The sequence below is a fragment of the Psammomys obesus genome, unplaced genomic scaffold, assembly GCF_907164565.1.
Source record: "Psammomys obesus unplaced genomic scaffold, mPsaObe1.curated_primary_1811, whole genome shotgun sequence".
Lineage (NCBI taxonomy): Eukaryota > Metazoa > Chordata > Mammalia > Rodentia > Muridae > Psammomys > Psammomys obesus.
Genome location: NW_026595981.1, coordinates 20163995 through 20190321, shown reverse-complemented (window position 1 = coordinate 20190321; position 26327 = coordinate 20163995). Strand labels below are relative to the sequence as shown.

At 48.0% G+C, this 26327-nt stretch overlaps 1 protein-coding gene across 3 annotated transcripts in view; it reads left to right on the top strand.

Moving 5' to 3' along the window:
• The first annotated feature begins 273 nt into the window (after positions 1-273).
• Positions 274-26327, top strand: part of Igf2bp1 (insulin like growth factor 2 mRNA binding protein 1) — a 38978-nt gene continuing 12924 nt past the window's right edge. For all 3 annotated transcript variants that reach the window (XM_055620188.1, XM_055620187.1, XM_055620186.1), the window contains exons 1-4: positions 274-448; positions 1533-1593; positions 24728-24776; positions 25109-25160. In XM_055620188.1, coding sequence (XP_055476163.1) covers positions 274-448; positions 1533-1593; positions 24728-24776; positions 25109-25160 — 337 coding nt within the window. The remainder of the gene's footprint in view (positions 449-1532; positions 1594-24727; positions 24777-25108; positions 25161-26327) is intronic.

Sequence of the window (26327 nt, the reverse complement as noted above, 5' to 3'; positions counted from 1 at the left end):
GGTTTCGGAGCGAAGGGAAGCAGCCGCGCCGCGCCGTCCGCCTCCCCGAACTCCGCGGGCACTTTCTCCCGGGCCGAGCCGAACTCCCCCGCGACCTCCGCGTGCCCCGGCCGCCCGCCCGCCGCTCCGGACCACTCCAGGGGTGCGGTACGGTGAAAGTTTGCGGCTCCCGCCGCCCCGCTCCGCGCCTCTCGGCCTAGGAGGCTCCGCGCCTGCCCGCCCGCCCGCCCGCTCGGCCTCGCCCGGGACCGCGTCCCCGCCGCCGCCGCCACCATGAACAAGCTTTACATCGGCAACCTCAACGAGAGCGTGACCCCCGCGGACTTGGAGAAAGTGTTCGCGGAGCACAAGATCTCCTACAGCGGCCAGTTCCTGGTCAAGTCCGGCTACGCCTTCGTGGACTGCCCCGACGAGCACTGGGCGATGAAGGCCATCGAAACTTTCTCGGGTAAGAGCGCGGCCGCCTCCCCGGGGGGGGGGGAAGCCACCCAACGCGACGAAATCCCCGAACAACGGAGACCCGCGGCTCCTCTCCCCCGGCCCGCCAACTCCTCCCGGGCCCTGCGGGGCTCGGCCTCCCTCGACGCCCCCTCCCCGCGCGCACACACGCGGGGTCTCCCCCCCCCAGCCCGATGCGCCCCGGCAACTCGGCCCCCTCCCCACCGACGGGGCGGGAGCCCCCGCTGGCAACTGGTGGGGTTGGGGGGCCCCCGGGCACTCGGGTCCGGTCTAGGCGTGGTTTCCCCGTCGCCCCCCCGCCCGCCCCGCGCGCTTGGCTCCCCCCGAGCCCTTCCCCTCCGTCCTAGGCCTCCCCGGGAGCTGGGGCTCCCGCACCTCGGGTCTTCCCGCCTCTCCGCGTCCCTTCGGCGGGGCTCCCGCCTCCCGCCCGAGGCCCGGGGCTTGAGCCATTTTGATTTGAAAGTGGGGCGTGAGCCGGGTGGCGCGGCGGCGGCGGCGCCGGGTCGCCATGCTGCTTCCCGAGACGCCGAGGCTGGGCGGAGGGGCGCGCGGCTGCAGCGGGGGACCCTCCCCACCGGGCCACGCCGCGCCCCCCGGGGCCCTGCGCCGGCCCCGACAGGTGATGCCCGGCCGCCCGAACCCGCCCGGGCCTTGGCGGGGGAGTAAAGTTGGACTCTCCACTCCAGCCCCACTTTGCGAGAACCGGGGTGCGCCTCTCACCCCCGCCCCCCGGCTCCCTCCTCCCACTTCTGGAGCCGCAGAAGCGGCGCGCTCACGCAAACGCGCTCACACCTCTCCCAGAACCGGGCTCTCCGAGCCGTCTGCCTCGCCAGCCCACGTGATTCATGGAAATAAAACGAAAATCCGAAAAAGACAACGAAATGACGCATTCTGTCGTGCCTGGAACAAACTAGCCCCCCCTCCCCCTCCCCTGCTTCTGCAGCTAGTGCCTGGACTCCTAGGAGGGCCTAAGAATTCTTATATTTAGCTAATGTCCCTCACCCACCCTTCCTCCCCATCCCCCACTCCTGTGTGGCCATTCATGTGTATTTTTTTTTTTTTTTAATCTTCAGGGAAAGTAGAACTACAAGGAAAACGTCTAGAGATTGAGCATTCGGTCCCCAAAAAACAAAGGTAGGAAAAGTTCTTTTTGGGGGAGCCGAGGGGAACATACAAGGGTCCATAGCGTCTCCAGTGGCACAAACCCATTGCTGGCCTTTCCACCCCCAACTCCGGATGTTGGGGGGCTGGGAGAGAAGATTGGCCAAGATCTTGTAGTGGGTAGTTTTACAGCTTGAAAACAAAAACAAAACAAAAAGCAACAACTTGGGACTGGGGCGGGCTAAAAGATGTTACTTGAAATTAAAGAGAGAAAAAAAAATCAATAGGGTAGAGGCCTTGTGGAGTTAGCTCAAAGTGTGGGAACGGTTTTGTAGGGCCGCTTAAAAGCGGGGAGTTCAAACGCGTGGCGCCACGGTGGTGGTTTCTGTGACTTCTACCAAGCCTCGTTTTTTTTTCTGTTTCTATTTTTTTCCACATCCTATTTTCTAAGTGGATTTTAGGGGAATCCTTTTCCTGTTGGGGGTAAATGAGCCACCTTCCCCGTTCGAATCTCCTTACGCCGCGCTAATAATTTCTGTTACAGGCGTGGATTTTTTGCTCCCCTCGCAGACCCTCAGCCCAAAGTGCCTCCCATCTTATACTGCCCCCTCAACTGGATTTCCAAAGAATATTCTTTGGCTGTACTATCCCTTTTCCAACCCCCCCAACCCCCACTCCTTCAGCCCATTGTTACAAGGGACCATCTGGGGTGAGAGCTTTGTACTCGGGGCTGTGAGCTGGGTCTCTTTGGAGGGTCTAGAACGCAAAGTGGATGAATGGGTGTGTGTGTGTGTGTTCTCATGTGAGTTCCTTTTACCCGGTAGCCCATCTTTTCCAGCAAAATGGGGTATCTCCATGTTGCTTCCTTAAAGTCCACCCAGTCCCCTTGAATTCTGAAGTCTTTGAACTGTGGAGTGTAAGGGCAGTGTTTCTGAACGTGTTGACAGTGCAGTTTTCTTTCCTGTCCTTAGTTGGAAGCAACCCTGGGTATATTTTTGATCCCCTCAATCCCTCTTTCAACTGGAAACCTGCTGTGTTTCTGAACAGTTTTGGTCTTTCCTAGGTAGAAAGGTGGGGGTGTGTGTGGGTTTTTTTTTGTGGGGGGGTTACTTTCAAAGAATCTAGAAAGTTTAGCTGAAGATAATATCTTCTGTGGTTTGGCTTCAGGTTTTTAAGTAACCGAATTACTGTATCTATAGATAGATGATCAATATGTCTTGTGTCTATGTGTATAGAGCGTGACTAGTTGTCAAATGTTTGAGATAGTGTTGTTGGAAAGGTGATTAGAATTAGTGAAAAGGCACTAAAATTTGGAGGGAAAGAAACCTTATTTTGAAAAAAAAATTTTTGACATGAGAATAACATAATTGATCAGTAAATTCCTTGAAGATTATGAATATTTGAATTCAAAGCTGTGTTGATGGGAACATTAGCTATTAAGCTGGAATTTTGAAATGTGTGAAATGTGTTTTCTTTCCTTTCTGCTCTTGAGGATGGTTTAAAATTGAAAGCTGAAGAAGGGAAAAGAGAAAGAAATAGCAAGATGTGGTGAAATGGAACTCAAAACATTTATATTTCAATTTTCATGGTGCCCTGTATTTGTGGATCTTTCTCTTTAAGCCATCTGCTTGCTTTGAAGGCATTTCTATCTAGGCTCCTTGTTCCCTCAAATGCATTACTCAGGGCTCTTTTGAATTGGAGTGGAAAGGGGGTTTAAATTTTTTTTTTCCCCTTTTCACATACATAATAAATTAGATCTTTTGTGTGTTCTCCCTTTTTCCGAAATATTTTTGGACCAATCACCCCCTGCCCCTTTGGGTAGTGGCGGTGAGAGGAGACTATTTCCAGCATGAACCAATTTTTGAAGTCCCAGGACTTAAAAAAAAGTTTGTTTTCATTAAGTCAGTTTTGTTTTTCTTGAGAAAGCCTGTGCGGCGTTTGTCTAGTTTGTGTTTGAACATACTCCTTCAGTTGAGTCTGTCATTGGCATTTTCAGTCTCAGAGAGAGAAGAGAATGTAGCCAGGACTAACATTCTAAGCAGAATGAACTGTAGAAGTGTATTTTTTTTTTCTCTGTATTGTGTTTTCAGTGTTTAAAATTGAACTCTTGATATGCGCAGTTGCAAATGAATTATGATTTAAAAGTATTACTGTGTTTGTTTTCCCTTTGACTGATTTGATAAATATGATTTATACCTTTGTAAATATGGCTGGATGCCATATTTAAGCTGAAAACAGTAAATAATCTGAATTTTTAATATGAGAGACATTCAGTTTTACTTTTACCTTCCCCAGCCCTCTCTTAGCCAATGCTGGAATTTGGTTAGCAATTTTGGCTTTTGTTGAGAATTAGATTCACAAGGACCCAACGCATTTTAAAAAGTTATGCAGCTTTTCCATTTGATAATGTTTTCTTCCAAGAGACTTAAGAGTAATTGAGGTAAGGAAGGAGGTGCCTTTTTAGGCTTAGGGAGGGATTTACTTGAATGAAATTTATCTTACACCTACCCCTGAGGCCTTTTTTTAGAAGAGTATGTCCTAAAAACCTTGCTTATTTACGGTTAGCTGGTGCCATCAAAACAAAATGTTGCTGTTAATATAAGAAAGATATGTGATGCTCTTCTGTTTCTAGGTGATCCCAAGGGCGAGTTGAGAGTTCTTACCTTTAAATTGATTTAAAGTTAAGTGGGTTAATGCTTTCTCCTAAATTTCCAATGACTAAAGTGAAAATTGGGTTTGTTTTCCAGGGGCAAAAACATATTCCAATTTGATTTCTATTTTGTAATTTAAAATTTCTGGACTTATCACTTTCAAAATCTGTGAGGGGCTGTTTTGTACATGGCAGGAAATATTTTCAGCTTATTTAAAGTGAACTGTAGAAAAGTTGAATAATTGAGTCACTAGATCTTTTTAAAACATGTTAAAACTACCTTCAAAAAATAAGTTCGGGTTTAATCAAAAAGCAAACAGCAGTTTGGAGTTAGGGGCTGAAAATGAAAGGAGGAAGGTTGAAAGATAACCTGCCTGGGCTTTTAAAGCACTTAGAAGTTCGGGATTATGTATTAATACCCAAATCCAAAAGGACCTTAGCTCAGATAAGGTGAACCATATATGGGGCAAAAGACACACACACACATAAAATTACAGGTAAAGTCTGGTGTGGGGGCACACACCTTCAGTCCCAGCACTTGGGAGGCAGAGGCAGCCATATACATTTATGAGTTTGAGGCCAGCCTGGCCTACAAAGCAAGTTCCAAGACAGCCAGGGCTACAAAGAAAACTCCCCATCTTGAAAACAGTTTAAAAAAAGAAACAATTTATAACTTTTTTAGTAAAAAGAATGCTAGGTGTTTTTAAGTGAAAAAAAAAAAATGGACATCTTAATTTTCTGCAGTGTTTGGAGAAAACATAAATACTGATGTTCTTCCTTTTATTTTAGTTTCCACTAAGAACTGAATTTTACATATATTAAATTTAATGAAAGCCATAATTTTCTACAATGAAAAAAAAAGAAATGAATTTTACAAACTCATAGATTTCCTGTATTGCTAGTAAAACCCATACTTTCTTAACTCACTGGTTCATATTTGAAGACAAGACTTGCCTGAGTATAAAATTAACTGTCCTTGAAAGCACTGTGAATTTCTTAACCCTGGCTTTTCTGATCTGAATTAGAAGATGAAATTTTACTCTTAATGGTTTCTCAGGTGAAGAATGTTGAGTAAACTGATTCCCATCACTAAATTCAGACTGACATTATTTCAGTTGTCTAGTTTGATGGCGTAGGTTTTGGTGTCTTAACAGCAACTGAAAGACTCTTGGTTCAAAGTTTCTTAATTTAAAGTTTCTGGGTGTCTGACCTTTAAAAATTGCCCTAAAAGATCCTTTGAATCTATTTCATGTGTGTGGCTGCTTTTACGGCTTTAGGGGTTTTTGTTTGCTTGTTTTGTTTTTTTCTTTATGGTTTATTCTGTGCTTTAATGTATACCAGCCAGTTGACAAAGATAGCATTGAGACAGACTAGTGAAAAACACTTTAAAAATGTGTTTTTAAACCTTACATTTGAGCAGAACGTGGTGGTGCATGACTTTAATCCCAGCACTCTGGAGGCAGATGCGGATTTCTGTGAATTTCAGGACAGCCAGGGCTATGTACGGAGAGTCTGTCTCAAAGAAAACACAACAAACTTACATTTGGTTTGACTAAGTTTGCATAGGAGGAGATTATCAAGCATTTGGTTTTGAGACTGGATCTCATTGTGTATTTCAGGCTAGCCTGGCCCCAAGGTAATGGCAATCCTCCTGCCTCAACCTCTGGAGTGCTGTGATTACAGGTGTGAGCCACTAGCTCTGGCTGGCTGTTTGGAGTTCAGGGATCATTCATTCATTCATTCATTCATTCATTTATTTATTTATTTATTTATTTATTTATTTTGCTTTAGAAAAACTTCTTGGTGCATAACTCAGTTTGTGTGTGGAAGGAGGCAGGGAGAGCGTCATAGGAAAAAAATGAACCTAAGGCAATTAAGGAAGTGACATCTTCCTATCTTAACAGTTAAATTGTCTGGTTTTGTCTCCCCACCTTAAAAGATTGATTCTAAGACGGGCTTGTTTTTTAGAAAGTGCAACTTAAATTTGAGGATGGTGATGAGAAAAGGGAGAGTCAGACTGAAAGGGATGAGGGATTAGAGAGTCAGGCTTTGGATTTCCCACCTCAGTTTTAAAGAGGGGCCACTGGAGGCCCCTCTTTACCTCATCACGTCCTGTCACCGGTTTTGGGACACAGACGCAGCCGTGGAAGGCTAATTTTGCTCTGGGAGGTTTTGGACTTCCCCTTTTCAAAAACAGGGTAGGGTGGGATACAGGAGAGCTCTGCCCCAGGCTCTTCCTGGAGAACCCCCATTGGACCCTCCTCCTGCTCCTCCCCTCTTGTTCTGTCCTGAGCTGGGCAATACTCCCCCTACCCTATCCCCAGGGTCCTCAAGATCCTGGATCAGGACTTAGTTCCTGGCGCTTAGATCTCAAAGCTCACAAGCCACTTTTCTTTGCTGGAAGGAGGGTGCTGCTATTGTGGGCCCAGACCCCCTCGCAGACCTTCCATTTCTAAGGCAAGAAGAGGGTCATGTGAAGTGGAGAGAAGCAAGCACTGGCAGTTATGTTTTCCTACCATATAGCTGCTCCGGAAACGGAACCTGACCATAAGCTGTCAATTTATGTAATTTTTCCAAACTAGGACATCAGATTGTATGACCTGAAGGCTGACCAAAACAGTACAGAGTAATAATGAGAGGGTCTGTGAGGTGGTGTTTTTTTTTTAGGGGGAGGCTTTGACTCGGGGAGGATCTCATTCCTGTTAGTAGGAAACTTGTGCTCTTATCTACTTTACTGTTTCTTACCCATCCATCCATCCATCCATCCATCCATCTCTCTCTCTCTCTAGTTATCTATCTATCTATCTATCTATCTATCTATCTATCTATCTATCTATCATATCTCTCTATTTTTTGGAGACAGGGTTTCTCTCTATAGCCCTGACTCCTGACTTCACTTTGCAGACCAGGCTGTTCCTCAAATTCAGAGATCCGCGTGCTTCTGCCTCTGCCTCTGCCTCTGCCTCCCAGAGTTCCGGAATCACAGGCGTGCGCCACCGCACCTGGTAGCTTCCATTGTTAAACCTTTTTCAAAAACCGAAGGAAGCAAAAATCTCTTAAAAAAAAAAAAAATCCAACATGTACTTAAACTATACGCTCATTTGGTTATTGATCATTTGATTTGCTAGAAATGATCTATAAGATAAAGCAGTAGCAAGATGTTCAGTCTGAATTGTGCCCTAGTAGAATTGGCGGGTCCTTGAGGATTTGATGACCATGCGAATGCCATAGATGCAGAATGGGCCTCGTACTATTGATATTTATTGCTTTGTAAGGCATTTTTTTAAAAAAATTGTGGTGCAGTAAGTTGGGGATAAATATGACGGTAACAAGCCTTCTCAAAACAAGCCACTGAAGTCAAGTGTGTGCTGATTGTGGATAAATCATGAGGTTTTCCAAAGTAGGTCTGGACCTCATAGTTTTAATATAGTTAGAGAAAGATCTGATTGCAGCACACTGACCCAACATCAGATGAGTCCTGTTGCAGAAGTGAACACCAGAAGCAGGGCTGGCCATTAGGGAACTGTTTTAGATGAAAAATATGAATAGCTGGATGGCTAAAAGGAACTGATTGGATTATCTAGGTATTTTTTCAAGACCCTGGGGCAGCCTTATGTAATCTGTATTTTGGGGGCTAGAAGGCATGGAAGAAGCTGTGATGGGCCTGATTGGGGTTTTTTTTGTTGTTGTTCAGTTTGAGGAGGGCCATAAGCAAAATTTTCTTTTGAGGTGGCAAGCACCAAGTGTTTTATTTTTTATTTTCTCTGTGATGTTTGTAGAGAATTTTCCAAATGATTCATTTAGAGTTAATTTCAGGTTAAGTGTGAAATGGATATATTCAGTATGAACAAAATCTGAGTGGGTAGTTTGAGTTTTTTGTTTGTTTTTTGAGATAAGTCTTTGTAGCCTTGGCTGTCCTGGAACTTGCTCTGTAGAATAGGCCGACCTCCCTCGAACTCAGATCTAGCTGCCCCTATTTGGTAAGTGCTGGGATTAGAGGTGTGCACCATCACTGCCTGGTGCCAGAATTTGAATCTTTAAGAGGAAAAGCTTTACTCATTTTGAGTAAATGAGTAAATTGCTGGGCCGGCTTACAGACTTTTTAAAAATATTGTGTGTGTGATTAGTTTGCATGTAGGCTCACCATGTGGATGCCTGGTGCCATGGAGCGCAGAAGAGGGAGGGAATCATGGAGTCATCCCCTGGAAGTGGAGGGCTTTCAGACACAACTTTAATCCCAGTACTCTGAAGGCGGAGGCAGTTGCATCTCTGAGTTCAAGGCCAGCCTGGTCCACACAGTTCCAGGACAGCTAGCTAGGGCTCTGTAAAAAGATCCTGTTTAAAAAAAAAAAATATTTTTTTGACCTTATTAAAGATTGTGGAGTCTTTTGTGGGGGAGGGTGAGAAAGGCAGGAATCATGCAAAATTCCTTTTTCGAATGTGTGTTTTGAGACAACATCTGTGTAGCCCTGGCTGTCCTGAAACTCTAGACCAGGCTGGCCTAGAACTCACAGATCCTCTAGGAGTGCTAGGATTAAAGGTGTGGCATTTTTCAAAATTCTTAAGGATCAGGAAGGAGGAAGCTTTCCAAGATCATAGTCTGGAGCAGCCTAGGTCTCCTGTGTGCTTCTGTTAATGGTCTGGAGGAAAGATCTTCAGGCGAGACCAGTGTTTAAAGCAGCAGCTCAGGTTCTCTGATTGTAAAGTGTGCCAAGTAGTATGTAGCGGCTAGTACTGTTAGTGCATCGTTACTGCTTTGCTCTAGAAATGGGCTTTGCTGTGTTTCTTTTTGGGCTCTACAGTTCTGTTCCATAGAGCAGTGGTTGCTCCAGGATGGAATGTATTTGTGTTTGAAAACATGTCTATGAAAGGTTTTGCTGATGGACTGTGTATGACAACTTGGGGCATTTATCTAAGACATGAGGGTAGGTGTTTAAACATACTTGTATATACTTGGTGAGTTTGGCGCGTATTTTCCTTTTCATTTATTGTTTTGGTTTGTTGAGACAGGGTCTTACTGTGTAGCCCCCAAATCCTAGACCTCACTGTGCTCCTTGGCATGTATTATACTGGTGGCACACTGAGGGCTCTGTCTAGGGTGCCTTGATAATGCTTAGCCGTGGGCAGCCTTCCAGGGCTCCCCTGCCACCAACTCCTAGACTGGAGCGCTGCACCTGGGCATTTGTGGAGTGCTAGATTGCTCATTAGGAGAACTGGATTATTTAGCACATTTACTCTGATGTCCCGAACCCACACAATTTCTCTAAGGTTACTGTCAAATGGGTGTGGAAGGAGAGGGCACCACCTGGGTCTGCAGCAAGAGAGAGTAGGGGGGATGGGAGAATTCTGAGTAAGGAAGGGCAGCTTCTCTTGCCCTGATGGTAATGTTGGGATGTTGGTTTTTATATTCTTCTTTATTAAGCTTATAAAATAAGCATGTAGAAATTAGGGACCTTCGAATGCCCTAAGGGTGTCTGAATATAGTTCCTCCTTCCTTTGCCTTTGTTGTGGGCCTCACATCCTCTCCCTGGTTTCCTGGTCTGGGAACAGTCCTGCAAAGTCCACTCAAAACCCATTTTCATGTTCACTTTCTCCTTTCAGTCCTCCTTGTTCCAAGTGGACATAACGTATCTTGGGTACACACGTCCACAGCCCGAGAGGTGTGGGCCTTCTCTTACTGGGTACAGAGAAGGCTTTCAATCTGGGTGTGGCTTTGGCCCTTTAACAGGGTTGTGACTTTAATCAGTTACTAGAAAAGGTTTTACAATTCCTTAATACAGTTGGAATGGCTTTGGACTCATCAACTTCCCATTACACCCTCCAAAGAAGAGAAAATGAGTGGGGGAGCTAAGAACTGAGGTGGGGCTGCTGGGAGAAGGAAACCTGAAGATGTTGGTTCTAAGTTGGAAGCATTTATTCTGCCTCTCCCAAGCACTTGGTCACTTACGTGGAGAAGTCCAAACACACTAGAGAGAGGCTAGCATTGAAGGGCAAAGGACAGTTGTTCTTAGGGAGCTGGGTTTTCTGGAGCCAGTGTATCCTGAGCAAGGAGTGACGATACTAGGACTTTGACTGGGGTGGTGACAGGAGCAGGGTTTTTTTTGGGGGGGACACGGGGTGATCAGTGGCACCTCTGTATTTCAGTGGTTTTTCTTCCCAGGGTGGAACCTTAGCCTTGCTTCATTAAAGACACACTCTCTACTGATGAAAAAACACCCTGGCCTGGGGTTTACTCTTTTAAAAATGTATTTGTTTTTTGTGTGCTTGGGTGTTTTGCCCGCCCATGAGTATGACGGTATCACTTGGGTGTTTGTTACCCATGGAGGCCAGAAGAAAGATCCCCTGGCTGGAGGAGTGGACAGTTGTGAGCTGCCGAGTCAGTGCTGAGATGCCAGCCTGGGTCTTCTAGGAGTGCAGCCACGATCACCAACCAACCACCTCCCACCCGACTTTACTCTGGAATTTCTACTTCAGGTAAAAGCGGCCAGGCACATCTGTGATCCCATTGATGAGGCAGAGGCACAGGGTCACTGTAAATTTGAGGCCATCCCCCCAGGACTGACTGCAGTGAGAGTTCCTTAAAGAAATGCTTTGGACATTTTGGAGAAGGGTGGGTGGAGCCATTCTTACTGAAAGTGAGCTCTGTAGAGGTGGAGTGATCTTCAGGAGCCCCTTGCCTGCCTGAGGTAATCAAGCCCCACTTCCGCCACTGGCCACCTTAAATGAGTAGCTTCCTTGCACATCGGAACTAAGAAAGGAATGCTACCTGTCTAGTTCCAAAGCTCTTTTGCTTTCCTTTTTCAAGAGAAAAAGATTCCACACTGTCAGCAGCAGTTGCCTGGGGGTGTGAGAATCACACTGGCTATTAAAAATTGAAATATAACAGATAGTGTGGGACTATTTAGCAGCCTAGTACCGGCTTCTGTGGCGGCCCGCACGTTGTTGCAGGAATTGGGAGGTCTAGCCTTGTGCACATTAATCGTCCCTGTTCTTTTCTGTTGAAAGAATACACTATTTATTACGTTACTTCCTTTGTCAGCTACCTGAAATCAAACAAGTGAAGGACCGGCCTGCGTTTTTGTGTTGTTTTTCCCTAAAAAAAATTAGTGAGGTAACTCTTGCTTAGGTGTCTCTTTCCCCCTCCTTTTTCTTTGAGATGTTTCTGGCCACTTTCCTGCCTTACTGGGTTTTTATTACTTCACAGCACTGAATCTCGTTCAGCCAGGGCGGGGAAAGGGATTGAGAGAGAGAGAGAGACTCCTGAAAGAGGGGGAGGTACAGGACAGAGTCCTTCCTACTGTTAACAAGAGGAGGAATGCCACCTCTGTCCTGGAGTTTCCCCTTGAGCTCTAGGAAAGCTGTGGGCCTGGCCTGGGGTTGTGCACTCAGATGGTGGGGTGCATTCACTCAGAACTGAAGAGCTTGAACAGAGGAGGGGTGGCAGCTAAACTGGGTTTCGGAGTATAGGCCAGAAAAAAAAAAAAAAAAGAAGTGGATTAAGGAGAGTTGGTGGGCTGGCAGGGAGGTGTTCGTGGGAAGAAAATTCATCTCTGAAGAGTGGGGTTTTCGGTCAGTGGGAAAAGCTGCGCAGGTAGGGTTGAAGCATGGGTTATTGCTCCGAGAGAGCCTCTTTGAGCATTATGTGGGAGGATGGAGGATCAAAGATTGTCCTTCTACAATTGGAGGGGGCTTATGTTGAGTATTTGAGTGAGTTCCACACTGTTCTATAAGGCTCCCACCTGTGTAGCACTTGGAAGCCAGGATGGAAGAATGTCCTGAGTTCAAAGTCAGAGTGGGTTACTGATGAGACTGAATCTCAACAAACAAAAGAACCACAAAGATGTTCTTGCCCTCATCCCACCACATTCAATGGGAAGAAAAAAACAAAAAACCCAGAAGCTCTGGTGATGTGTAACAGTTACACAGCCAAGGGCCTGCCTTCAGTAGGGGCACTTGCTTTCAAAGTCCACCATTTTTGTCTGAAGCCCAGATGTCGTAACTCAGAGGCTGAATCTGTTCTTGAGCTTTATGGGAGTACCATAACCTTTGCAAAGAAAAACACACCTGGCATGCATCTGTCTCTCTGCCTTGAGCCTTCTTCCCAGGCTGAAGGAAACAAAGATGGTGGGTATCAATTATCTTTCCTAGTATGGGCAACTAAATTAGGAAAAGGGATTCTGCAGTGGGATTTTGGGTCACTGTTTATTTCCGGGCCCCTAGTCTCCTCACCTGGATTCTCCCTGTCGCCAGAGACCTGATGAAGTATTCTGGGTAAAGAGCTACAGATCTTCCAACCAATGGTTGTCTGCTTCCGTGTTTTTTTTTTTTTTTTTTTTTTTTTTTTTTTTCCCTTGGGGGGGGGGGGGGGGGGGGTTGGGGAAGCAGGAGCTTGGGTCAGGGCGGGGACTGACTTGTCTTCTTCCTGCTCCCTCTCCCAGCAGTTAGGGACACAAAGAGGTCACAAATGCCTACTGAACCATAGTTCTTACCGTGTACCTTGGCTTCTAGGGAGCAAAAACCCAGTTACCTTGTTTTTCTGGAAAGCGGGAACAGTCTGTGTTGTCACTGGCCATTGCCTCTTCAGGCTGGTCAGTCTCTTCTGAGCCTTTTAAAAGCCACCTGGAAATGGAAACACCCGTGTTCTCACCCTCTTGCTGGTTGAGAAGCCCACACCAGCCAACGTTCCAGGTTCAAAGGTTTTCGTGTGTTAGAGGCAAGCACTTTATAAACTCGGAAGCTATGCAAAGCTGCGTTATTAAGGCTGCATATTAGTAAGGTAATTGATGACATCCCAAAGGGATTGGCAAGTACGGTCGTTAAACTCCCTAACACCCTTTATTATGGGGACAAGGATGAATTTTCTATTAAAACTTTGCTGTCAAGCCTTCCCGAAGGCCGAAGGGACTTGGCCTCGCCATCGCCCGGAGGGCTCCCAAGTTCTGCACCCCGGTCCCGACCCATTCCCAGATCCTGTTTCGGCTTGTCCGTGGAAGGCCTCACCAGCTTGGCCCTGCCGCCTTTGCACAGGCCCAAGGACGTCCCTTAGGATTGCTGCCTCCAGGGCCATTTTCTCCTCTGCAGCCTCCGCGGCCCCACTCCCTCCTCCTCCCGGCTCTCTGCCCCCTCCCCTTCCCCGGTTCCCTCTTAAATGTTTGCAGGCCGGTTCGCAGGCGGGAAGCCCCCTCCCCCACAGGACCACCTCAGTCACGGCCCTGACCACGGGGAGGTCGGGTCTGGATTTACTAAAGAACCCCGGAGGGGGAGCCTGCCCCGCTCCGGCTGCCTGGCTCGCCGATGGGGTCGGGTTTCGGCCGGTGGCTCTAGCCGAGAGAGATGCAGAGAGAGAGAGAAAGAGAGACAAAGGGCAAAGTCCTGGTCCCCACCCCCACCCCCAGCCCCCGGCACGGCCCCTCCCCTCCCCCGGGCCCTGCGCGGGCGGCCGAGGGCCGCGGGGGCCCCTCAGGACCGGTGGAGCCTCCTTCGGGTCCCCGGGGCGCCTTGGTGCGAACATTCTAGACTGGGGCCGAGGGACCGGGGCGCATCCCTGTCCCCACCCCTCCCCCGTCCGCTCCGCAGCAGCCCACCCAGGGGCTGGGCTGGGCGGGCGCGCCGGGCTTCCCCTGGGTGAGGTGGGGGGCTGGGGGAAGGGGCGCCCCGTGGGGCGCAGGCCGGGCCTCTCAGCTGCTCCGGCCCTCTCAATTGCTCGGCCTGCCGGACTCCCCTCCTCCCCCCAGCTGCTGCCACCCTCCCCCACCTCAGCTGCCGCCGCCCTTCCCAGGCGCTGCCTCCTCAGTTGCCCTGACTGCTCAGCTTCCCAACCCTCCCTGGGCGAGAGGTGGTGTCTGAAGCCTAGGCCCTCCGAGCTGTTGAAGACCCGCCTTTCTTTCCTGGTCAGGGTGGCCGAGAGCCATTTTGGAAAACGCTGGTGGTCCGGCCTCTTAACCATCTCTGAATCTGGGGGGGAGAGGGCCCTTTGGAGGGTGTTTTGCCTCCCCACCCCAATCCCAGCAGAACTTGGGATGGGCAGGACGGTGGAGCCTGGGTCTAAGAACTCTGACACCAACACTTAACATGAACTCGCCCATCACCAACAGGTATTTGTTGGCAACTGGAGAGGAGGCACCGGAGTCCTTCCTACTGATAAGATAAATTATTTTTTTAACCCTAAGGATTTTCAGCATTATGCTAATCCCTTTTCACTCTGATTTCTTTTGAGTCGGCCTGGCTTCTTTGCTTCTGAGAACTCCACTTCAAAATCTTTATCTTGAGCTGGGCTCTCCTTTTGCCTCACACCCTGGGGAGAGAAAGACTTCCCAGGGTTTCCTCATATTGCTTCCTCTTGATGCGTCTGGCCTCTCAGCTCCCCAGTGCTAGACCATTTGGCTCCTGGGCTTCCTTAAGAGATGCTGGGTGGGGGTGAGTGGGGGTCTGTCAGCTTATTGACCTCACCCACTTGGGAAGACACAAACATCTTGATGCTGCCAGCCAGAAACGAGTGAGGCCAGTGCCCCCGTGGGAACACCTGTATCCACATAGGAGGTTCCCGTGGGTTACCCTACTTTAAGCTTTAGTAAAGGTTTCGTCCTCAACGTCCTTCTTGCCTCCCTTTCCCCACTGTTTGGCTCCCCTTGGCCAGACTCCTGCAGTTAAAAAGTTAAAACGTAAAAATCTAGGCAAAGCCCGCGGTGGGGTGGGGGGAGGAAGCAGTTGGCTCCTGCCGACCTGGAATTTGCCTGGAAAGATCTGCTATCCCAGAGCTTCTGTTTGGCATCCTCTGGGGTTTCCCATATAAGTAAGGGGTGGGGGTGGGGCATAGCACACACCCAGGCACACGCACCCAAAAAAAAAAAAAAACAAAACACCCTGTGGGTTTTCTTGTCAACCTAGTCCTAAGTAAATTAGGCGCTTCTGAGGCTGGGTCAGTCCTCCTTCCTCCAATCAGCACTTGTGTGCACCTTCGCTTCCTTGCCTGCTCTAGATGTAGCCAGTGTTTTTGTAAGAGAACGTTGGTGACCACCCTTTCCCCCTGTGTACCAGACCTCTGCCAGCCATCCAGCCGTATTATAGGGTAGTTAGCCTGTTCTGCAAATTAAATCTGGTGCCCGAATTAGAGATGCATGCAGTAAAGGCCAGTTGGCAAGCATTTAGCCATACAGAATATGGGCATTTTTCCTTCTCTTAACGTCAGGCTGTAATGGCTTCTGCTGTGTTAACACTTGTCTTTGAATAAGCATGCACCATTTAGTGAAGGGAGCATAGACCAGCCTGGAGAGCTGAGTTCTAGTCTTCCCAAATTGGCTAGTCCTGTTTCCTCAGAGCCTTAATCTCTGAGTCTGTAAAATGAGGGGCCAGTTTATAATCCATGTAGGCCTCCTTTCTCCTTTGAAATGAAATATGAATCTGATTTCCCTTAAGCAGAACTTCTTGTGCAAGCAACGTTCTGTAAGAAGCCTGGTGAGCCTCTCAGCCCCCAATTTGGCATTAAATTTGGCATTAAACACAGGTTTAACACCCTTTCAGAGGAGAGGATGTTAGGGCTGAGCCCAGAGGAGCTTCTTCTTGTGGAGGGCTTTTCCTTCTCTTAGCTGAGGAATCGGAGTGTCCGTGGGACATTGTATGCGCTGCACACACTTAAAGCTCAAAGGCTTTTGCTGCAGAGCCTGATGACCTGAGTTTGAACCCCAGGACCCACATTCTGAAGGGGAGAACCAAACTTATTTGAACATGACCCCCCCCCATACACACTCCATACACACACAAAACATGAAATTTAAAAAACTTTAAAAGGGAGTATGTAAATAGTGATCTCTGTGCATTCAGGGCAGTGGTCACGCACATACACACATACTCTCTCTCTCACTCCTTCCTTGTGGTGGAGATGGCATCTGCCATCGTCCCAGACCTCTCTCTAGATCACTTTTTCAGCCTGGGTCCTAACCTGCAGCAAGCTACTCATTGCCCGCCGGTGCCCGCCGGCTGCCTGGCCTGTCTGGCTGCCCTGCCTCTGGATCATCCTGGCATGAAGCCCTGGGCATGGAGCCAGTTCCTCCTCCTTTTGCGGCACCACCCTTTTCTCAGCTACTGCCCTGCCTGGAGCGTGCCAGGCCTGCCCCCTTCAGAAGTTTTCTGGACTCCCCTCCCCTCCAGCCCCCGTTTTGGTCCCACCTCTCTGTTTCGAATGTGGTTAAAAGAACAGTGGGAAGGAAGTACTGATAGTCATCTGGTGAGCTGGAACCCCAAGGCCACCTTGGAAGCGCCAGTGATGAACACTTTCTCAGCTGGAAGGGCTCCTGGGTTAGTCACTTGGGGTCCTTTTCTGAAAACAGCAGAATCACCTGCCTAGTAGACACCCATTACTACCACCCCAGCCAGCCTTATCTGCGCCCTCTTCTTTCCAGCAAACTGGCCTGGCCACTGCTGGACTGGAAAGTCTTGAGAGCAAGACCATTTCCCATCATAGTCCGTCAGCAGTGTGGGACAGTGTCCAGCCCCGTGGAGTAGCAATACAGCCAAAACCACACGAGGAACTTTAAAAAACTATTAGTGTGTATTCACACATGGAAGTCTTGAATTACAATCTCCACATTAAAAAAAAAAAGAAGAAAGAAAGAAAGGTTAGGTGAATTGGTGGTGGCACGTGCCTGTAATTCTGTAATCCCAGAACTCTGGAAGCTGAAATAAGAATGGTGGGAGTTCAGGCTGTATCCGGAGAAGCTGGCTGGGGGGGGGGGTAGTTAATATTAGGAATTACATATTTATGCACAGTACTTTGTTTCTTTTTCTTTTCAAAAGGACTTGAATAAGTAGCCCAGGCCTGGCCTTTTGTGCCTCAGCATCCCCAGAGCTGGGATTACAAGTTTGCACCAGCCTGTTCAGATGTTCTTTTCAGGGAGGGGGAAGGGTAGATTTAAGACAAGTCTCATGTAGCCTAGTTTGGCCTCAGACTTGCTGGAATTACAGGCCCAAGCCACCGTAACCAGCTCTTAGATATTTTTTGACCAAATATATCAGAAAGATTATCACCCCAACATGCAATCAATATTGCAATTACAGAGATATTTTTTCCTGATTTTGGAGGAAAGACCTAAAGTCAGGAGTCTAGTATATTGTATACAGCAAAAAGCAAATATTGGTGTCTGGTGAGATAAAAGGCTTGGTTGATAAAAGGCACCTGCCGCCAAGTCTGGTGACCTGAGTTTGGTTCTTCAGAAACCACAAACTCTGGAGAGTTGACCTGACCTCCGCCCCCCCATGCATGAACGCTTTGTATGTATGTATGTCTCTTTGTGTCTTTTCTGACACAGGAAATAAGTAGATGTAAAAGTGTTTATTGGAGATACTACTGGCTTACCATAAAGAATCCACAAAATTTACGGTGGGGTGGGGGTAGTGCTCTCCTGTGATCCCAGCGCTCTTTGGAAGGCAGAGGCAGGCAGAGCTCTGAGCTCGAGGCCAGCCAGGGCTACACAGAGAAACAACAGTCAAAACGCACACTGCTCTTGCAGCGACCCTGTCAGGTGGCTCACGACTGGCTGTCCTTGCAGGGCATCCAGCAGCCTCTCCTGGCACCTTAGGACATAAGCAAATTACACACAGATTTTCAAAAAGTTGAACAGTAGCATAACAAATTTGCATATTATGTAGACTCTTAAAGTGAAGAGTCAGTTCTTTAGTTGCATGTTATCATGTTTCAGGCCCTCAGAGGCTGAGTGGTTCATGGCTACCACAGCACGTGGGAGCTGCCAAAATAGCCTGTGGAATTACAAGGCTCCAGCAGTTGGACTCTTTCCAGAAATGTCAAGGAAAGTCTGGGAAGCCAGTATTTTACATTTTGTTGAAAGTGTGTGTGTGTGTGTGTGTGTGTGTGTGTGTGTGTGTGTGTGTGTCAGTGGACAACACTGGGGAGTAGTTCTCCCCTTCCACCTTGTTGGGTCTATAGTTTCTCTCCCCTTATTCAAGACCAGCAGGCCGTAGGGAGTCGCTCAAGTGTCCCGCCTTGTGTTAGGAGCAGTGGGGTTGCAGACACAACTGAGCCCCAACAATGAGCTTTCTGCTTGTGGTTTAGAATCCAGTACCTATGATGTAATGGAGCATGGTGAATATACAGATTTGAACGTCCCCCTCTGGCTTGCGGAGGGGAAGGCTGGTTAGGGTAGGGTCTCACTATGTAGGCCAGGCTGGCCTTGAACTCAGAGATTCAATTGCCTCTGCCTCCTGAGTTTTGGGATTAAAGGCATGTGCCACCATGACTGAGCCTGTGGTTGGTTATTTATTGATAGATAGATAGATAGATAGATAGATAGATAGATAGATTGATTTTTTGATTTTATGGTTTAGTGTTTTGTCTTCACACATGTATGTGGATCGCATGCCCACAGAGGTCAGAAGGAAGCATCAGAGGCCTTGAAACTAGAGTTACAGATGGATGAGAGCCACCAGGTGGGTCCTGGGATCTGGACCCAGGCCTTTTGGAAGAGTAGCCACTGCTCTTGACTGCTGAGCCACCCTCTCCAGCCTTTTGGCTAGCTTTTCACTGCATTCCAGTTCCAGCAGCAGACCCACCACTAGCCTGGCATTAATTTGAAATGCTTCTTGCTGAGTGATGGAACCCAAAGAAGGCTTTAGCATGCTAGGCAAGTTGTCCTGGTCTGAGCTACAGCTGCAGCCCCTGACTATTCTCTCACTGTTGCATGGGGCAGCTCTCTCTCACTTTGAGAGAGACATATAGGCGTCAGTGAAAACTTGGACCTCATTTAAATGAGGTTTGCTGTCTGAAAAGTGTGAGGGTCTTTCTTAACTTTGGGTTTATGGATCACATTCTCAAAAAAAAAAGGAAAGCTAATAGTTACTCAGATTTTAGCATACAGGAAAACCGTTTTAAGATAAAGTTGCTTGTAGGTAGACCTGCTGATCCCTGTGTCTGGGGACACAAGACAATTGAGATGAGCCAGTCCTACTGTCCTTCCCCTCCCCCCCCCGAAATGGTCCCCAGAGAGATGAAGGCTTGCTTAGAGACCACAGGAGGCCGAGCTTGGCCTTGGGCTGGGGTGGACGGGAAGATCCCAGTTTAATCTTCTTTTGGAAGGAGATGAGAGTTTAGGTTTGATTCAAGACTGGGGCCTCTGCGGATACTAAAGAAAAGCTGCTGGCACCTTCCCCCTTCCCTTTATTCAGCTTTCTCTGCCCTTTAAGGGAACTTCTTAAACTGCGGAGAAGCCAGCAGCATGATTGCAGGTGGCACCTCCCGCCCTCACTCTTTCCGAGAATAAGAACATCATGAGAGATGGCTCTGCAGATAAGCTGACTGACTGTCCTTCCAGAGGACTTGTGTTCCGTTCCAAGCATCCAGCCACCTGTAACTCTGGTTCCAGGGTGTGTAAGATCCCTTTCTGGCCTTGGCACGGAACACATGTGGGGCACTTACATACATGCAGGCTCATACATATAAAACAAACAAACAACCTTTAAAAAAAAGAAGACGCTACAATTCACATGTCCTTAAAAGAACAACAAGCAGTGTCTCGGGCCTGTAAGTGGGGCTGTGACAGGGCGGTTACTCTGAGCTGCCACTGGCCTAGGCTAGAGTGACTCAGAAGAAAAAAGGGGTGTACTGGGAGTATACTTTAGAGTGCTTGCCTGGAACCCAAAAAGCCCTGACCTTGAGACCTGGTGCCCTACTGCGCATGTGTGGCACATCCTTGCCTGTAGTTCCAGTAAGGTGGCCGGAGTGTCAGAAGCTTTGTTTCAAAAACAAAACATCATTTAATGTCATTTAACCCAACAGTGTTTCCAGTATGCTATAAAAATCGCATTTCAACTAAATCTACACAGCTGGAAAAATAAATTAATAGCTTCAGGCTGCGGGTGATGGAGCATGCCTTTAATCTCAGCACGCTGGAAGGCAGAGGCAGGCGAATCTCTGGATTCAGGGTCAGCCTGGCCTACATAAAGAGTTCAGAGTGGCCAGAGCTATGCAGAGAAACTCTTTCTTGGGGGGGGGGAAGAAAAAAAAAAAACCAACCAAACAAGACAAACCGAAATAAAATGGAAATTAGAATTTTCTTCAACTCCTGGCTTTGGTTTTCAGTTATCATGAAATCCAGACAAGCCGGGGTGCTGTGGTGCACGCCTGTGATCCCAGAACTAGGGTAGGCAGAAGCAGGTGGATCTCTGAGTTTGAGTCCAGGACAACCAAAGCTACACAGAGAAACCCTGTCTCCCTTAAAAAGAAAGACAAGTCATTCATTGCCAGTCTTAATCTCAGAGCCCTGGGGTGTCAAACAAAGCCCCTGATAGCAAGTGCAGTGGGAGGATTGGATGCTGTAAGATGGATCTGGCACACACCCCTAATCTCAGCCACCCCCACCCCCGATGGGTGTATGCCGGGTTGTGGTTGTGCCGCACATTCTTTTGTCCTTCCTCTTTGAATCTGCCCTGGCTGGTCCCCACTGCTCCTCACATCCTCAGTTGACTTGACAGTGGGTTGGAGGTGAGTTTTCCAGTTACCTTGTGTCTGTTGAGCTGTCTGCCAGGGTTTTCTCCCTGACTGTGGATCAGAGCAGGCAGAGGACATGGGAAAGCTACAGGCCGCTGTGGTACTTAGGGGCCATTTTGGCTGTTGTAACCAAATGGCCGTTAATGGCCATTGCTGCCAGTTCACTCTCTTCAACAGTTAGCTGTTTGAGGATTAAGGGAGCCAGCGAGTTGCTCCTGGTTTTCTCTCCTGGAGTGTAGGTTGACCTTCAGCACTAAGAACTAAGAGGTGGGGTGCCCTCTTTCACACTGCTCAGCTTGGTTTTGGTATTGAACCTGGTTTATTGAAGCAGGGCCCTTGGTCTGGCAAGCAGTGGTATTGGGATTAGAGGACTTCAGTCAGGTGGGGCTTCGGGACTCTTTGATAATATCAGACCTTCTTTTCTCTCATTGTGATCGACTTTAAATTCAGTAACGACTGTCACCATCGCTTCCACTGTACCCTCTGGTCTGTTTTCAAGTACCATCAGGAGCTTTATTGGAGGTAGTTTCCACCAGGAGAAACCACTGTGGGGTGAAATAGTTGTGGCTCACCGCCTCAACTTTCCTAATGCTTCGGCTGTGTAATACAGACCTTTACATTGTGGTGACCCCTAACCACAAAATTATTTTTGTTGCTACCTCATAACTAATTTTGCTACTGTTATGAATTGCAATGTAAACGCTTGTGCTTTCTGATGCTCTTAGGTGACCCCCGGGGAAAGGGCAGGTAGTTCGACCTCCAGAGGGTCCAACCTACAGATTTAGAGCCACAGCAAGTTCTGTCAGCACACCAGCCTAACCCAGTCGATATTAGGCCTCCCATATATGGGGTGAATGAGTTTTCCAAAGGGGGAATTCAGGTTACAGGTCTCAGCATTGCTCTGCGCGGTTTGGGCCTGAAAGGAATTAGATAGCATCACACTCAATGGAAAACCAGGCTTAGAAGACAAAGGTCCTTGGGTGCCTCTGCTTCCCGGCCATCCCCGTGCACTTCAGTCAGGGCTGGGGGCTTTGCTGAAAAGGAAGCCTGGGAGGAGCCTAGAGTGGGTTCCCAGGGTGGGGTGTGTGCCCTGGAGGGGTGAGGGAGGGCTGCTGGGATGTCTTTCTTTCATTGGTTGGGTGGCCCTGCCCTCCTCCCTCCCTCTCCTGGAACATTCCAGACATTCCAGCCAATCTGCCTGCCATTGCTTTCTGGATATGGATTAACATCCTTGCAAAGGTTTGATTTCACTGCCACCACCCTTCTCTTCTGGCCTTCTTGAATAGAAGGCCCTGAAACAGTTTGAACAGGGAAGTTTTGGCCTTTGACCTTGGATTGCACTAATGGACTGTTTTTAAACCAGGCTCCTGTACTACAGTTGCTTTATGTCTCTTTGCTTTAGCTCATGGGCTGGCAGCCGTCATCTTCCCTCCATCCAAAAGGAGGTGTCCTGGGCTGGGCTACTCCTGCTGTTAAACCAAGGCAGCTCCTTTTTGGCCAATCCTTGGACCTCATGCCTGAAGGGATGAGGCCTAAGGACTCAGAAGTATGCTTTTTGGCTTCGTGTGTGTGTGTGTGTGACAGACAGACAGGTAGACAAATAGAGACAGAGGGAGAGAGAACCTCACATAGCTGTATCTGGCCTTGACTTTTTGATCCTCCTGCAAGTGTGCATGCTGCACTGGGATTACAGGCATTTGACGCCATGATTGTCTTTCTGTGCAGTGCTGAAACTTGAACTCAGGGCGTTGTGCATGCCAGGCAAGTGCTGTGCACACTGAGTTAGTTATATGTTTGACTTTTTTCCCTTCCTCCTTTGTTCTCACTCCAGTGTCACCTTCCAGACTGGCCTACCCCTGGCTCCTTCGTAAGGACTGGTCTTCTCTCTGTATCAATCAGTCCTGCTTTAGACTCCTTTGTGTGGGGATCACGGGTTGTGCCTTCAGGCGAGCCGGGTTTCTTTCTGATTCTCACTATATCTTGCGAAATAATTTTGTTAGGTCAAGTTCATAAACCACAAAGATTCTCTTCCAAGCAGATCCACCCTTCTTGTACCTATCCATTCGTTCACTCATTCATTGGCTGGGTTTCGCTGTGTCGCTCCGGCTGTTCAAGAACTCCGAGATCTGCCTGCATCTGCCTCCTAAATGCTGGAATTTGGGAGGCAGGGATTAGGGTTAGGGATGAAGTAGCTAAAGGAGCCGAGCACCACCACCACCCTGCTCCTTTAATTCCACACTGGACTCTGACTTTGGACAGCCAAGGTCAACACATACATAGTTAGGACACGGCCTTCCGCTTGTGCCCCAGTCCACAGCTGGGGAACAGCTTATCTAGTAGGCTGCTGAGGCCTGAACAACACAAGTGACTAAGCAGATCTTATGTGATGAGTATTTTACCTGCATGTATGTTGGCCCGTGCAGTGTGTGCGTGCAGTGCCTGTGGAGGCCAGAAGAGGGTGTCTCATCCCCTCATTACAGAAGGTCGTGACCCGTCCTGGGTGTGCTGGTTATTAAACCTGGTCCTCTGGAAGAGCATTCAGTACACTTAACTGCTGGGTCATCTATCCAACCCTCTGGACCTTGTCTGTGAACCTAGGGTTTGTGCAGGATCAAAGATATACAGAGATCTAAATGACAATTGACTAACACATCAAGTCAATTTAAATGTCTTAAACTCGGGGATTAAGGTATTGATTTGGGTGGTGAGCGGTTGCTCTGGGAGTTAGCCCTGAACCTGAAAGCATTCCTCAGGGGAAATCACTTTTTTCAGAGTTGAAAGCTGGGATGGAGGAAGTATAGTGTAGTCACCTGGGAAGGAGAAAAAGTTGGTCCTGATGCTGGGCTGTGTGTGCGCGCTAATCGCCCTGGAGAACCTTAACCATTCCTGGATGCGTCTATGGTTACACTTTAAGGACTTTTCCAAGCCTTTACTAAGCGCTTTACAAATAGTGTCTAATGCCGCCCACCGCCTGTGAGTAGGCGTTATCCCTGTTGTACAAAGGGGGAAACTGAGAGATCAGGGCTAATAAGTGGTTTAGATCCCTGGCTATGCCAGGGCTTAGCCACTGCACTATTATCTTATGCACTTGTTCGCATATATTGTTTCCCCTAATACGATTCGAGCACCTGGCCAGGCATTCTGCCTCTTTTGTTCATTGCTGTGCCCCTGCCCCAGGAGCAAAGTGGAGCTTCAAGTCTGTGCCAGATAGAGGTGTTGGATTAATTAATAGTTACTGTCTTACTTGAATTTTTTTTTTTTTTTTAAATTATGTATGTGTGGGTATGTTCCTCTGAATCAGGTGCCTGAAGTGGCCAGAGGTATCGGATCCCCTGGAACTGGGCTTCAAGCAGCCATGAGCTGCCTCACATGGGCATTAGGAGTCAGACTCCCGTCCTGAAAGAGCCCGAGCACCATTTCTCCAGCCCCTTGACTTTGTTGTAGGGCCGAAGAGAGAAGTATGAAGGAAAGCTAACTTGTAGCAAACATCAAAACAATAGGTTCAATCTGCTGCTGCTGTTATGCTGAGAACATCTGGTTCTTTAATGCCTCTGTGGCCCTGCTAGTCTTTAAGGTCTATAAGTGGGCCAGTGAGGGGAGGCCTTCCCCACACTAAAATATGCCTTCCTGCTTGGGTTGCTATTCTTTTTTTTTTTTTTTTTTTTTTTTTTTCTGAAATGAGGTTTCCCTGTATATTCTGGCTTCCTGTAATTAATTATGGAGAGCAGGCTGATCTCAAACTCAGAGATGCTGCCTGCCTGCCTCTGCCTCCCAAGTGCTGGGATTAAAGGTGTGTGCCACCACTCCTGGTTTAGGTTACTAATTTAAGGGCTGGGTATCTAGCGTGGGACAGACCGTGAATTCAGTCCCCAGCACTGGGGAGGAAGCCGTTGTTCTACGGTTTGGTGAAAAAATTAAACTGGGATAGGGATTAGAAACTGCCAGGTCATGGGGGCCTAAAGCACCTGGAATTATCATTTTTTAATCCTAACACTGGGATCCCCTTCCCCCTTTCATTTCAGGAGTCGGAAAATTCAGATTCGAAATATTCCACCTCAGCTCCGATGGGAAGTAAGTGTTCGGGGAAGTAAATGCGCACGTTGGGTGGAGAGCAGAGACTGGATGGGCTGAGAATAAGGAGAGAGGCGTGGTTAGTAGGGTTTCATTTTTCACTCATGCTCTGGGACAAGAGGAGGTAGGAAGAGTGTTTCTAGGACTTCAAAAGGCTCTTAGCACAGAGACAGGTTCATTCCTACAAATGCCAATGACACCATCAGCCTATAGGGCCCTAAGAGACGGAACTGAAAGGAATCAAACCGTCTAGCTCGTGCTGGTGCCCCAGAGTTTTGGGCCAGGGGTATTCTGGCCCCGAGGTACTCAGACACCTTCTGCTACTTCTCCAGGTGCTGGATAGCCTGCTGGCTCAGTACGGGACAGTGGAGAACTGTGAACAAGGTAAGACAGGGTTGACTGGCTTCAGCATCAAGCTGTTCTGTGATCAGATCCACTGCGAAGACCCAGGGTATAGGGTATAGGGCATAGCACGCCTGGACATACAGGCTGGCCAGCTGGTCCCATCTTGTGGATGGCTTACTGTGTGTGGTCCCACAAAGCTGGGCTGTTGTGCTACAGTGTGGTAGGCAATCTTAACTCCCCCCATTTTTCTCAGTTTTTTTCTTTACAATATTCCGTCTGCCTGCATCTATGCCTGCAGGCAAGAAGAAGGCACCAGATCTCATTATACATGGTTATGAGCCACTATGTGGTTGCTGAAACTGAACGAAGGACCTCTGGAAGAGCAGCCAGTGCTCTGAACCTCTGAGCCATCTCTCCAGCCCGTTTTCAATTTTTCAAGACAGGCTTTCAAAGTGTAGCTGTGGCTGTCCAGGAACTTGGAATATATGACTTGTTGTATGGATCAGACTGGCCTTAAACTCAAATCTGCCAGCTTCTGCCTCCTGATTGCTGGGAATAAAGGCATGGGCCACTGTACAATTCTTTATCACCCTTTCTCAATGAAGAGTCTTAGTCCCAGGCTTGGAGGAATCTCAAGATGTCAGTAGTTCAGGAGTGGAAATTTGTAGGGGTAGGTACCTTTAGTCCTTGCTCTTAAAACCTCTTAAGAGGCAGGATTTCTGTGAGTTTGAGGCCATCCTGGCCTGTATATCAGTTCCAGGGCTATCTAGAGAGACCTTGTCTTTACAAGGAAAAAAAATCCTTCTGGGCTTTTGGTGTACTTCTTTAATCTCAGTGCTCAGAAGGCAGAGGCAGGGGATCTCTTATGTTGCCTAATGATTAAAAAAAGCACTAGCTGCTCTTCAGAGGACAGGTTTGATTTCCAGCACCCAGAGGTGGCTCATAGCCATCTGTAACTCCAGTTCCAGAGGATCTGGTGCCCTCATCTGACCGTTAAGGGGACATGCAGGCAGAACATCTGCACATAAAATAAAAAGGAAGAAAAAGGATTTTTTGGTTTTTTTTTTTTTTTTTAAACCACCCAATTTGCTGGGCATGGTAGCCAGCAAATTAATCCCAGCACTCAGGAAGGCAGAGGCAGACACGTCTCTGTGAGTTTGAGGCCAGCCTGGTCTACAAAAGAGTCCAGGACAACTAGGGCTTGTT